Source organism: Corticium candelabrum, chromosome 4, assembly GCF_963422355.1.
Source record: "Corticium candelabrum chromosome 4, ooCorCand1.1, whole genome shotgun sequence".
In the NCBI taxonomy this organism is placed as follows: domain Eukaryota; kingdom Metazoa; phylum Porifera; class Homoscleromorpha; order Homosclerophorida; family Plakinidae; genus Corticium; species Corticium candelabrum.
The window spans coordinates 6,240,575-6,253,133 of record NC_085088.1 but is presented as its reverse complement, the minus strand read 5'-3'; the positions used below and the strand labels follow the sequence as shown (position 1 = coordinate 6,253,133).

The 12,559-nt window shown below is 43.0% G+C and overlaps 1 protein-coding gene and 1 long non-coding RNA gene across 3 annotated transcripts; one reads left to right on the top strand and one right to left on the bottom strand.

Annotated features, from left to right (window-relative positions):
* Positions 1–24: 24 nt before the first annotated feature.
* Positions 25–1,358, bottom strand: LOC134178415 (uncharacterized). The gene is made up of 4 exons (XM_062645296.1): positions 1,261–1,358; positions 1,154–1,192; positions 881–1,091; positions 25–623 (listed from the first exon to the last, which is right to left on the bottom strand). Exons 1-4 carry the CDS (start codon positions 1,291–1,293, stop codon positions 307–309), a joined length of 600 nt encoding a protein of 199 aa, XP_062501280.1. The 5' UTR covers positions 1,294–1,358; the 3' UTR covers positions 25–306.
* A 3,215-nt stretch (positions 1,359–4,573) lies between these two features.
* On the top strand, positions 4,574–7,807 carry LOC134178836 (uncharacterized). 2 transcript variants are annotated; one of them, XR_009969707.1, is made up of 4 exons: positions 4,574–5,145; positions 6,796–7,173; positions 7,249–7,298; positions 7,366–7,807. It is a non-coding gene; the product is annotated as an uncharacterized LOC134178836 (long non-coding RNA). The 2 variants fall into 2 exon arrangements; XR_009969706.1 differs by having other exon boundaries at positions 6,796–7,298.
* The last annotated feature ends 4,752 nt before the right edge of the window (positions 7,808–12,559 follow it).

The following is a 12,559-nucleotide window of genomic DNA, read 5'->3' as shown; positions in this document are numbered from 1 at the left end:
CGTTCAGACAAGCCAACGAAGATCTGCAATAAACAGGAAACTGTGAGACTGGTTCCAATAATCAGAAAAAAGACCAATAGCTACTCATTAACTAACTAAAAATGCAATGCCACTAGTATTGCAATTGCAGCAACTAGAACTTTAAAACATACATTCAAGTCCATCATTCTTTGTAAGTACTGACTCCAGTTACTCATAATTACAATCGCCTCCAAACCAGAACCAGCAGTCACCCAACACCACCATTACCGTGATTTTATTTCTAATCCGAACACATAATACTATCAGACGACACACTTCGCATTCTCAATAGTCTTCATCATCTTCTTCTTCCCTTGTCGCAATGCCAGCAACCGCACTTGCACACCACGCAAGGAAAAGAGCCGCAATAGCACAACCAAAGCTAGTAGAGAGACACGCCTCCTTCTGAAAGTAACCACTGAATTTTCTATCCATGACAGCAAACAGTATAACACTGATGAGAAACAGTAGGCCAGACACAATGCCTACAATGCACGACACTGCATGCATTTGTATGCCAGGAGTGCAAAGGACAGCTGAACCGAGAGATAGAATAGCACCAATGATCATCAATGCAGCAATTGCAGTCAGAGTTACAACCACTAGACAAATGAAGAAAACATATCGATTATTCACTATAGGAAAACTAACTCTGATACAAACTGAGATCCATTGCAGCACTGCCCAGATTGATGATTACAAAATATCAACAATATATTAACACACACATGCGCACGCGCGCGCACACCGGAAATGCTTGAGCAATTCAATCAGTCAACTTCACGACTACTGAAAATCGCAGTCGTCTCTTACTCACTTAGCTAACATCAATTACACCTCACACAGAATGACTTCATACTTTCATCGCAGTCTGATTCCTTGGCCGCCTTCGAGCAGTCGATGCCTGAGATACTTTCGCACACCAACCTTCCGCCCTTTCTGTCATCGCAACGTTGGAACAAGCCGATAGTCTTCTCCCATATGTTAGTCTCTTGCGACGCCCAACTCTGCAAACCCACAGCGACAGCTGCCACGACCACAGCACCCACAAACAATACGAGCCCCAGTAGCTACACACAAACAGTTTATACAACTTTGTAGAAAAAACTCAGAGGTCAAACGCTAGACTCACGCCAACGTGTCGTCGCCCGCCGCCAGGGAGCCAACAACTCTGTAAAGCACAGCAGCATGATAAGCTCACTACTGCCTCTTTAGAGCCTAGAAAAAAACTATTCGTACTCTTGTCTCGTCGTCTGACTTGCCTCTGCCCATGGAAAACGGACGAACTCCTCGATGTTACAAACTGATGTCTACGAAATGACCCGGATGTCAATTTGAACCCGGATAACCATTGGAATCCGGATGTAAACGCTGGTCGTTACAAGCGGCGCTGTTTCTGATTCTCGCTAAGTCAATGCACGTACATGTGAAGTTCTGTCTCTTTGTGCACCTTTCAAGCAGTAGCCTGCACTGTTTATCCAAAGGGAGCGCCAGTTTTCAACGCTAGGCCTTTCAAATAAATTGAGTGACAGGTAACTCGATTTATAATTACTATGCTTTGTGGTTAAAATTTTTTTTTATTTTCTTAATTATTTTTGGGGTGACGGTGCATTGATCTACATTACCTAGATTGCATTGTCAATATTTACATGATACATCAAATTGTGTATTATATTTTGCAAATTTGTTTGTGTGCACAATTAAATAATATGGAATTAATAATACAATTACAAAAGTGCAAAGTACTCGGGTGTTGTAAAATTTACTAACAGATAACACTATACAATTAAAATGACAACCTATGATATATACACAATATATTTATTATATAAGCATAATCTAGTTGGTATAAACACATACATGAAATAATCTCTAGACATTTCAATAAAATTTACAAATCCTAGAGTTCTAGTTAATGCAAACAACATAATAATTACTAATGCATGAAAGTATTATAGATGACGACATATGCATACCTCTGCTTAGCTATATTGAGGCAATCCAGATTTAGAGCTACAATTGGTTTAATTTAGATTAAGTTAATTACGTTAAGGGGTGGGCTGTCAGTTGATGGTATCATGATCAGTACTGTGTTGTTGACACTTACGTACAGGTATACATCCTAGATACATCTTGATTGATATATACAGTCACTATTGATTGATATTATGCAGTCAATATCTGTGGTGTGTGTGTGTGTGTGTGTGTGTGTGTGTGTGTGTGTGTGTGTGTGTGTGTGTGTGTGTGTGTGTGTGTGTGTGTGTGTGTGTGTGTGTGTGTGTGTGTGTGTGTGTGTGTGTGTGTGTGTGTGTGTGGTATATATATATATATATATATATATATATATATATATATATATATATATATATATACACCACAGAAGTATATACAATCAATATTGATTGATATATACAGTCATAATTTATTGTATGCAGTCAATATTGTTTGATTGATACAGTTAATATATACAATCACTGTAGCTGTACATGACAGCCCAATTGAAATTACAACACCTTGGTACATGCAAGTTTGAGTTGTGGGTGCATTGTGTCGTACCCAATACGTTGTCCAGATATTTTACGTTCAAGCTAAAATAACCATACGTTTGATTGATAAAGGTACATCTACCTTATCATGAGTGTAGACTTATTACGAAAAGATATATTTTGTAGGCACAAGACAATCAACACCTAGCACAGAAAGACTGCCTATGTAATAGCTATGGTGTGTGCCACTTTATCAATACATGTGATCATTGTATGCACACTTAAACCAATCATCCGACCAACCTCAGCAATAGATATTGAGATTGAGTAAAGATCTCAACTGTAACCTATTAATTTTGCATAAATGAATACCATTTTCATACTTATAAACGTATGGAAAATCTGGTTATCTGCTATTTACATTAATCGTTACCTTATAACATACTCTGAGCTTAGCATACAAGAAGAGTGTCATCAAGAGTTAAATCAGTAGATCAATGCTAAGTGCTAGTGTAGCCAATCCAATAATACTGTTAATTTAGCATAGGCAGTCTCGATCTCTAGCAACAAACTTTATTATTCAGCTTCAACCGCACTGTGCTTGCCTGTAGTATTAAAGTTAAAACTTGAACAATTAGAGAACTCGTTATGACATAAAATCAACAAGTGTTAATAACAGTCCATGGACATCATATTATCTTTATAAAAAGTTATAGAAAAAAAGTAGTAATACTGCAAATACGAGATGTTTGACTAATCTCAAAACACTGCTTAGCTGCATGCGGCGAGGATTCTTCTCTGCAAACTTGGTGACTACATCATCCAGGTTGATTGCAGACTCATAGTGAATGTGCATCAGTGCCAACGGCGACAGCCTCAGTTCAGTCATGCCAGCTCGCATAAACTTGTGCAGGCGACAGAGAACACTTGCATTGCGTCACACACACAGGAGCTAGGTGACGGGAAGAGTGCATGTGATTTGCAAGAGAATAAAGATGTTGGGAAAGGATGCTTTGTCGCAAGCCTTAATGGCCATATCACAAGACGACGGTCGCTGCTCTGCATCCAAGCACATGAACTTGCGCTTCCACCTACCTAGTTTCATGGTGAACAGCTCAGGAGAAGGAAGGTCGCCTGCATACATGTCGACCGTTTCGTCGAGGCCATGTACCTCTCCTGAACAAATGATTTATGGTACTAGCCCATGTAGCCTGACCGCTCTCCTCGAAATTTCACAGAACTGAGCACCAATGTCTTCGATGATGTGATCGACGAACGAGATGACGACATTGACCCGGTGCCACGTTTCTACCCTAGTGGCCTCTACATTGGCACGGTGTTGTTGACGGCCACAACTTCTCGGCTTACTTGGTTCTGTTCCAAGAGAGCTGGCCAGACGTACTGCTTGTTGAAATGCCTTGCCAGTCTGTTGATCCATATCTAAGCGAAGGTCTCTGTAGTACTGCTTTGTCTCAGATATGCTCTGGTGTGCACTGACAATGTCTTCCGTCCGACTATGGAGATTAACAGTGACGCCCCGCAAGAGGAGACAGGTAGTAGTAGGTGAACAGGAAAGCAATCACAAAGTCAAAGCTGGTCATCACCTGCAAGAATGAATTGGCTTCGTTCTTGCTATAATTATCCCATTTGCAGTTGCGAAAATCATCGCTCAGGTCATCTTGATCTAGAGACAAGGCAATCACCTCCAAGGCTGTAACAACAAACTTGAAACATTGATAAAAGTGCGATAAGCATTTTGTCGTTCTGCCCATCTGGTCTTACACAAGTCGATCAGGGCTTTTCGCTTGTTTTTTGCAAGGACGTTCTTTCCAACTATATCCTAAAGAAGACCGTTTCTCTTCGGGCTGTTCAGGAAGATAGCGCACAGAGCTTTCATTTTTCCAAGGTATTCTTAATGCATAAAAGCTTGCAGGAATGGACGATAACCAAATTCAGACAATGGCCAGAGCAATGTGTGTATATAGCCAATGGAGCATCCTTTCTGATTAAGGCTTTGCACACCAACACGTTTACTTGCCATATTTGCGGCCCCATCATACTCTTGCCCCCTTAGATTTTTTGCATTCAGGTGCAAGACCTGCAATGATTCACGAATCTCCTTAGCAATGGCTTCACCAGTGACACGGGGCAGAGTGCTAAACTGCAAGAATTCCTCGCGGATGTTCTTGGCACTGTCAACAAACCTTACACAAAGAGGCATCATTTCTTTGTTGTGAGAAGTGACCTCGCCAACCGTAATGGATAAATATCGAGCATCTCTCACCTCTTGCAAAATGAACCTCTGTATAAAATCCTTTCCAATAACTTCGGCCAATAGACCTTTTCACAGGGCGTGGCACTAACGACGTCATCGCCTACCGCACGCCGATTTGGTTAGCTTTTGATGCATTGGCGTTTGTTAACCGCGTGAGTCTAGAGCCAAAGCAACAATTTTTCTTTTCGAACTTTAACCGGTGCGTATAGCGATGCATCGAATCAGGTGAGGCCTCATTAGGACTCGGTTCTTGTGTGTTTTGCGTGTTTTGCAGTGATGAACAACCTCTTTCTGATCTCTTTCGTGACTCTACCGCGTTATTTTGAGTGATGATTTAACATTGAGACTTGACAGATGTCAAATGTGGGTACAAACGTGCGTACGTAATCTATGATCCGTGTTCTGTGTGGTAGCCTCGTCCCCAGACTCTCGCGCTAGTCTTGTCCGGTGCCCGTATGACAATTCCAGGCGCGAGAGAGTCTGGGATCACCCCCCTACTTCCTGCCATATCTCCTTACTAAATGGTCACTAAGTATCACCCCCCAACGTCGTCACTGTCACCCCCAACGTCATCAAGTGTCCCATAGCTTCAAAATCAAATTAGCGTTAGAAGTCATAGGCGTAGGAACCTGGGGGACCGAGGGGGCCATGGCCCACCCAATGTTTAGCCTCCAAAGCTGTATCAATGCGGCGATTAGAACCCCAATTTGGCTTTTGGCCACCCCAATCTCACCAAACTTCCTACGCCTATGGAAGTAATTCAACAAACGTACCACACGGGATGCTACGACCATTGTTTGGTGTTTGTGGCGTATCCAGCACTTGCAGACAACTAAAGCATGTTGAAAAGGTAAGTCTATGGAGTGTTGGTGACGGGTGTTGTGTAGGCTTGTAGTCTGAGATCTACAATTGGTGGAGTGATGACCTACGTAGATGACACGCGGCCATTACCGTTTGCGCGCAGACTAGACTCTGTAGCAAAGAGCGCGCAATGACAAGGGAAGGGGTTTATCCCAACATGAAACTACGTTCTGGAGGGTCAACTTCAAGCTTCCAGGGCTAGTCTTTCGCAAAAAGATGTATTTGTTTTCATACATGAAAACTTCTCGAAGGGTAGACGGTAGTTTCATGTCAAGATCAACCCCTTCCCTTGTCATTGCACGCTTTTTGCTACAGAGTCTAGTCTGCCCGCGAACGCTAGTGGCCACACAGGAGATGCGCGTGTGAACTAGGTAGAAGGTCATCATTCCGCCAATTGTAGATCTCAGACTACAAGCCTACACGACACCCGTCACCAACACTCCATATAGACTTACCTTTTCAACATGCTTCAGTTGTCTGCAAGTGCTGGATACGCCACAAACACCAAACAATGGTCATAGCATCCCGTGTGGTACGTTTATTGAATTAGTTCTAACGCTAATTTGATTTTGAAGTTACGGGACACTTGATGACGTTGGGGTGACAGTGATGACGTTGGGGTGACTGTGATGACGTTGAGGGTAACACTTAGTGACCATTTAGTAAGGAGATATGGCAGGAAGTAGGCGGGATGATCCCAGACTCTCTCGCGCCTGGAATTGTCATACGGGCATCGGGCAAGACTAGCGCGAGAGAGTCTGGGGACGAGGCTACTGTGTGGTACGCACTTACCCTATTGGCCCACACGCTCGTAAATCGACGTAAAATACGAAGACACGTATTTTTTCGTAATTTACTATCCTGGGTCGTATTTTACGTCTGAAGTGTAGCTTTGCGCATGCACTTTGCGACGGAAATTACGAAGATCGTAAATTACGAAAGATTTACGTGTCTTCGTATTTTACGTCTATTTACGTCCTACTTAAATAAGTTGATTTACGCAACATCGCTATGTCATAATGACACGTGCACTGCGTGATTACACTCCATTATTTGACATTACTATAGAAACTGTTGAACATGCATCTTTATTAATTAATTAAGAATAATACCACCGTTCAGTACATGCAAATGTGTGTAAGTCGTATACAGAGTACTACACAAGGCTAGAGACCAAAGGTTTGACGGAGCCGTCTATCTGTGTAAACTGAAGGTTCCGCCCATGGGAGGGTCTACGCAGTAAACAATTGCGGTTGATAGGCGTTGAGCTGTCATTAGACGCTTTGTGCCAAGAATGGATGGTTCGCTAGAACTGGTGAATGGCAACAAAGACCGGTTGCAATACACGGTAAGCAATTAAGAATTTAACTATCTAATTAAGTATGATTGACAAAAATTGATTTAAGTGGAATACATCGTGCATAAACTAGTTTCTCTAGGCTGAAATTCGATTAGTTGCTTATAGTATTGGCAAGACCTCTAGAGGAGATGTACAAAAAGGCTTCTATGAGCTAAACTTCGATTCAAAAAGTAATGTCAACATGATAAGTTTTTGGTGATGTAATAGGCATAGAACAGGCCTGTGGTCAAAGTCGTTTTGCGCAGGTTATGCAAGACATTCGGCAGCGCATAAAACGCCATGAATATAGCACAGCGTAAGTGTTTATCGTTTTGCACTGTTGTATGCATTTTTGGGATAAATTTGGTCTCGTGTGCATCTAGACTATCGCGACGGCCTCGTCATCCTAGGAATTCCAGATCCGTATCTCGCGCCACGTTACCAACGCAGGACTCATCACAACATCCACCTCTTGATCATGAACAGGCAGTTGGTGATGAAGGTTTGGGAAACCTGCAGCTGTCGCCAATTGCAGGCTCGGAACTACGTATTTCTCGTGCACGTGATAATTGTAATTCATTATCGCAATATTTAAATTCAATTTGTGGTACGTAGCAGGTGAAATAGATTTCCAAGCTGCAGGGCTAGCGACAGCTGCAGGTAGCGTACCCACTTCCAAGCAACAGATGCATGCTTTTGAACAATCATGACAATGGGCTGCCCCGTGGCACTGGGACTTCTAGCTAAACAACAGGTATTCTAAAAATAGCTGTATATAGATACTCTGGTATAGTGTGACTTACAATCATTTTTTAATTAACATAATTATTTTGATAATAAAGGAAATTTTTGCATATCGATGTGGCAATTGGCACTCTCGCGTTACTGCATGCATATATACGAACTCAGTCGTAAATGCTACGTAACTGCCACGTATATGACCGTAATTGAAAAGTAATTAGGTCGTAATTAGACGTAAAATTTTACGTAAATGCCCAGTATATGAACTGTTTTCACAACGTAAATTGACGCAAGTTAGAGTAAATCGAGTCGTAAACCCTACGTAAACAATCGTAAATGACTCGTAATTGCAACGTAAATGACCGCAAATGAACGTAAAGCGGCCATTTACGAATAAATACATTTATTTACAAATAAATACGTTTATTTACGAATAAATACGTTTATTTACGAATAAATACGTTTATTTACGAATAAATACGCCTATTTACGAGCACCATCGGCGTAATTTACGGTTTCAATACGATGATCGTAAAGTCGATTTACGTGCTATTTACGTCGATTTACGAGCGTGCGGGCCAGTAGTGACCAAATAGCTTGGTTTATACCTCCTGAATACTTCCTAGAACGTGCGGCGTTTAGGGAACGACTGACGTGAAGAGGAAGTCTTTAGACAAGTCTGGTGGTACTGAGAGGTAAGAAGAGAATGCATGATTAATATTTCATCTTGACTTAATGTCCTCAGCTGTACGTGGTTGTCATATAAATAAACCAGTCACTCAGTGTTGCTGTACTGTGTTTTACCTTTTGGAGTGTGTAGTTGCTGTGCCATCATGGTTATTTGCTGTGTTCCTGGATGTAGCAATGTATCTGCAAAAGGGAAATATTTGAAGTTTCGCATGGAAATTTTTGTCACGTGGATAAACTTTATTGCCATTTGAATGACGTTGACTGGTGGTTGCCAAGAGATACTCTACATCGAAGTCTACCACAGTCATTTAGAGAGACTTTCTCAAAAAAGACCTGCATCATTGATGCAACAGAATTATTTACAGTCATTCAGATAGGGGTGTGCAATCAGCTTTCTTCTCCAGATACAAACACCACCACACTGTGAAAGCATTAGTTGCAATATCGCCATGTGATCATGTTATGTTTGTGTCATGACTATTTGCTGGTGCCATAACAGGGACTTACCAAGCAGTCTTGTTTTCTCAATAAATTTGTGCCTGGAGATCAAGTCATGGCAAACAAAGGGTTTGTTATTGCTGACATTATCATGGACGTTGGGCATCTCTTGTGCTACCTCCTTTTCTAAAAGGAGGAGGTCAGTTTACTGAGGAGCAAGTCATTAAATGCTGACAAGTGGCTTCTCTTAGAATCGACCTAGAGGGGTGATCAGACGGATAACGGACCATAGCATTTTGCAATGTATAAATAACACTTAGTTCAAGCATGGATCTTTTATATAACATATTTACTGTTTGTTCATATCTAACAAATTTGCATCCACCTCTTGTACTATAGATTTAATTTTTGTACGGTAAATTAATAGTAATTAATGTCATTGATATCAATTTTAGTTTGTAAAGGTCAATATATATTGGCTCTTGTTATCATTCTGTACTCTTGTGTGTAATGCTCCAGGATACACTACCACTTGCTGTTCAATTTCATTTTCATTGTGTACACCATTTGTAATAGTAATACTTAATTATATTACTACAACATCAATCAATTGTATTAATTAACAGAGCTTTATCTATTTGCTATCTAGGGTCCTTTCATTCCCTAATCGCCGCACTTTCTAGAAAGTATTCAGGAGGTGCAAACCAAACCGTTTGATAAGTGCGTACCACACAGAACACGCATCATAGATTACGTACGCACGTTTGTATCCGCATTTGACGTCTGTCAAGTCTCAACGTTAAATCATCACTCAAAATGACGCGGTAGAGTCACGAAAGAGATCAGAAAGAGGTTGTTCATCACTGCAAAACACGCAAAACACACAAGAGCCGAGTCCTAATGAGGCCTCACCTGATTCGATGCATCGCTATACGCACCAGTTAAAGTTCGAAAAGAAAATTGTTGCTTTGGCTGTAGACTCACGCGGTTAACAAACGCCAATGCATCAAAAGCGAACCAAATCGGTGCGCGGTAGGCGATAACGTCGTTAGTGCCACGCTCTGTGAAAAGGGCTATTCATTCTGCCTCTGCCCTGACAAATACGTGGCGTTCCGCATCTTGGGATTGTTGAGATGAGCTTTCAGAGACGGATACTGCGCTACCAGGACCTTCCAACATTGCCAGGAAATTTCCAGGATTTCTTGCTTCAATCAGGTTTTCTGAATGCCCTCTCAAGGCAATGCACTGACGACCACAGGACAGCAGAGCCTCTGCAGCACTCTTGACAATACAACGGTTTTCTTCAATTCGACGACGCTTCTCCTCATTCAGCTGAACGTCTACAGTTATTTCAGGCTGCTCAATGGACCGTTTGATTTCATAGCATCCTTCGTGCATTCAAGTGGCAATTGCTTGTTCCATGATTTTCGAGAATCCTGTTCATTTTCACACATGGCTTGAAGAGAGTACGAACAAGAATACGAAGCAGGTGCGCCGAATAGAGTGCAATAACGGCAGAACCCACCGTCGAGCTCCTTGCTGTAGACTAGCCATGGGTGCTGTCCCAGCTAAGAATGCTGAAAAGAGCGGTTACAGCCGTAGCTATTCACTTTCGAGAAAGGATGAGAGAAGTCCGGAACAAAAGATCTGATACCAGCAAATATTTGTAACTAGGTGACAGATTAGCAACAGAGAACGATGCCTCCGGTGGACTCATAGATGGCTTCAGAACTAGATGCAGCGGCCGGTTCAGCTACTTTAAGAGCGCAGTCTGGACTGCGAGGAGAAACGTAATCACCAGGTTCATCATCCGGCAAGACCTCTCCACCAGATTAGCAACGTCACCACTGTCGACAGAAGAAACCGCGTCACTCTGAGTCACTAACTCAAACGTCTCTGGAGCCTCTAAACTGCACGTTCTCTTAGCTGCTGACCAACATAAAGTAAAGTGCTCTGGGACTGGTCCCCACTGCGCTTCCTTTTCTGCTAACCATAAACAATGTCCGGTTTCTCCTAGCGTACTTTGCTACTGAGCGGCTGCGGAATCTTTGAGGCAAACCTCTCGGATAAGACGTCACTATCACTTGCGGCCGGTCACCCAGTGTTTCCAAAAGCGCCATTCATGCGACGACATGGGCCTGGACAAGTGTGCTGTTGCAGACTTTGTCAACGGCAAGCTCTCTAGACGTAATTCTGGGGTAACGGTAAGAGAAACGGACACCATCATCTGTCTGGAACCAGGTCGAGTCTACAAGTTTTTGGGTGTAGACGAAAGTAACGATATCCAGCACAGCACTATGCGGGAGACGCTCCATCGTGAGTACTTTCGTAGAGTGAAGATGGTTCTCCGGACAGAGTTGTACGGTCGGAACTAAATTCTGATCATCAACGGGCTTGCACTTTCTGTTCTCACTTACTGTTTGGTGTCATTCATTGGAGGACGGCGGACCTGCACAACATTGATCGACGGACCAAGAAACTTGTCTCTATGCACGGTGGCCACCATTCTGCGACAGACGTTAACCGGCTGTGCGCTCCGTGCACCAAGAGCAGTCGAGGATTACAACAAATCGAGTCGACTGTTGGGTTGGACTGTTGCCTTCGTAGCAGCTCTGACCCCTTCATGCAAATAGTACAAGTCTGTGATGCTAGGAGGTCCTCTCATTCGATCCGACGCATGGCCTGTCAGTTTTCTGCACAGCTGCAGGGGAGTCTCTCTATATAAGGACAAGAAGTCGCAGAGCCTGCATGGAAGTGCGACCATCCTGTGTGATGGTGTCTTCGAGCAAGTGCCTCAGACAGATGCAAAACATTTCCGCACATGCAGCGATTCTCTTCGTGTACAGTAAAAAATTAGAGTCCTGGGGCAGAAAACCTATGCATGGTCAGTATCGCCGTCTCACTGACGAACCACTTGTGGACATGAAAGAGACCTACAGATGGCTAAAGTCATCGAATCTTCCTGCTGCAACTGAGGGACTGGTTGCTGCTGCTCAAGATCAAGCTCGTTGGACTCGCTATTATGAGAGCAACACTGCATCGAGATGTCAGTCCCACTTGCAGCTTGTGCAGAGTACACCTGAAAACAGTTGACCACATTTTGGCAGGCTGTAGTGCCTTGGCACTGATGGACTACACTGATCGACACAATCAGGTGACCTCCATTATCCACTGGGACATTTGTCGTCATTTTGGGGTTCCAGTGGAGAACAGAAGGTACCGGCATCATCCTTGACATGTAATGTAATTAGATTCACTATCCCGTATGTGTAATCGGAAATAGACCAGAACGATTCTGACTGTCACGAAGTGCACAGCTGTAACCGTTATCTTACATGGTGTCGGGAGGAAAGAACCGACAACAGCATGGCAGAAGGACTGAAACCGCCTCAAGCATTCACAACCACACTGGAAGCAGCCAAAGAATGGCCACAGTGGCGGGACCATTTTACATTCTACATGACAGCAACAAAGAAGGACAAAGAAGACGAGAAAACGAAAGTCGCAATACTACTCACGGCAATGGGAGGGGAAGCCATCTCCGTCTACCGAACATTCACTTGGGCCGCAGACGGCGACGAGGACAAACTGGACTGCGTCATTAGAGCGTTCAACAACTACTTCAAGCCTAAAAGTAATGAAATCTACGAAAGATTCCTGTTCCTGCAGAGGAAACAACAACCGAATGAGCCCTTCGACAGCTTCTAC

Bases quoted from the DNA above. Each gene is read 5' to 3' on its own strand.
- LOC134178415 (XM_062645296.1), bottom strand. From the start codon at position 1,293: ATGGGCAGAGGCAAGTCAGACGACGAGACAAGA. The intron at 1,092-1,153 runs GTGAGTCTAGCG...GTTTGTGTGTAG, and splicing joins GCGGGCGACGACACGTTGGC to CTACTGGGGCTCGTATTGTT. The intron at 624-880 runs GTATGAAGTCAT...TCATTTGTCTAG, and splicing joins GGAATCAGACTGCGATGAAA to TGGTTGTAACTCTGACTGCA.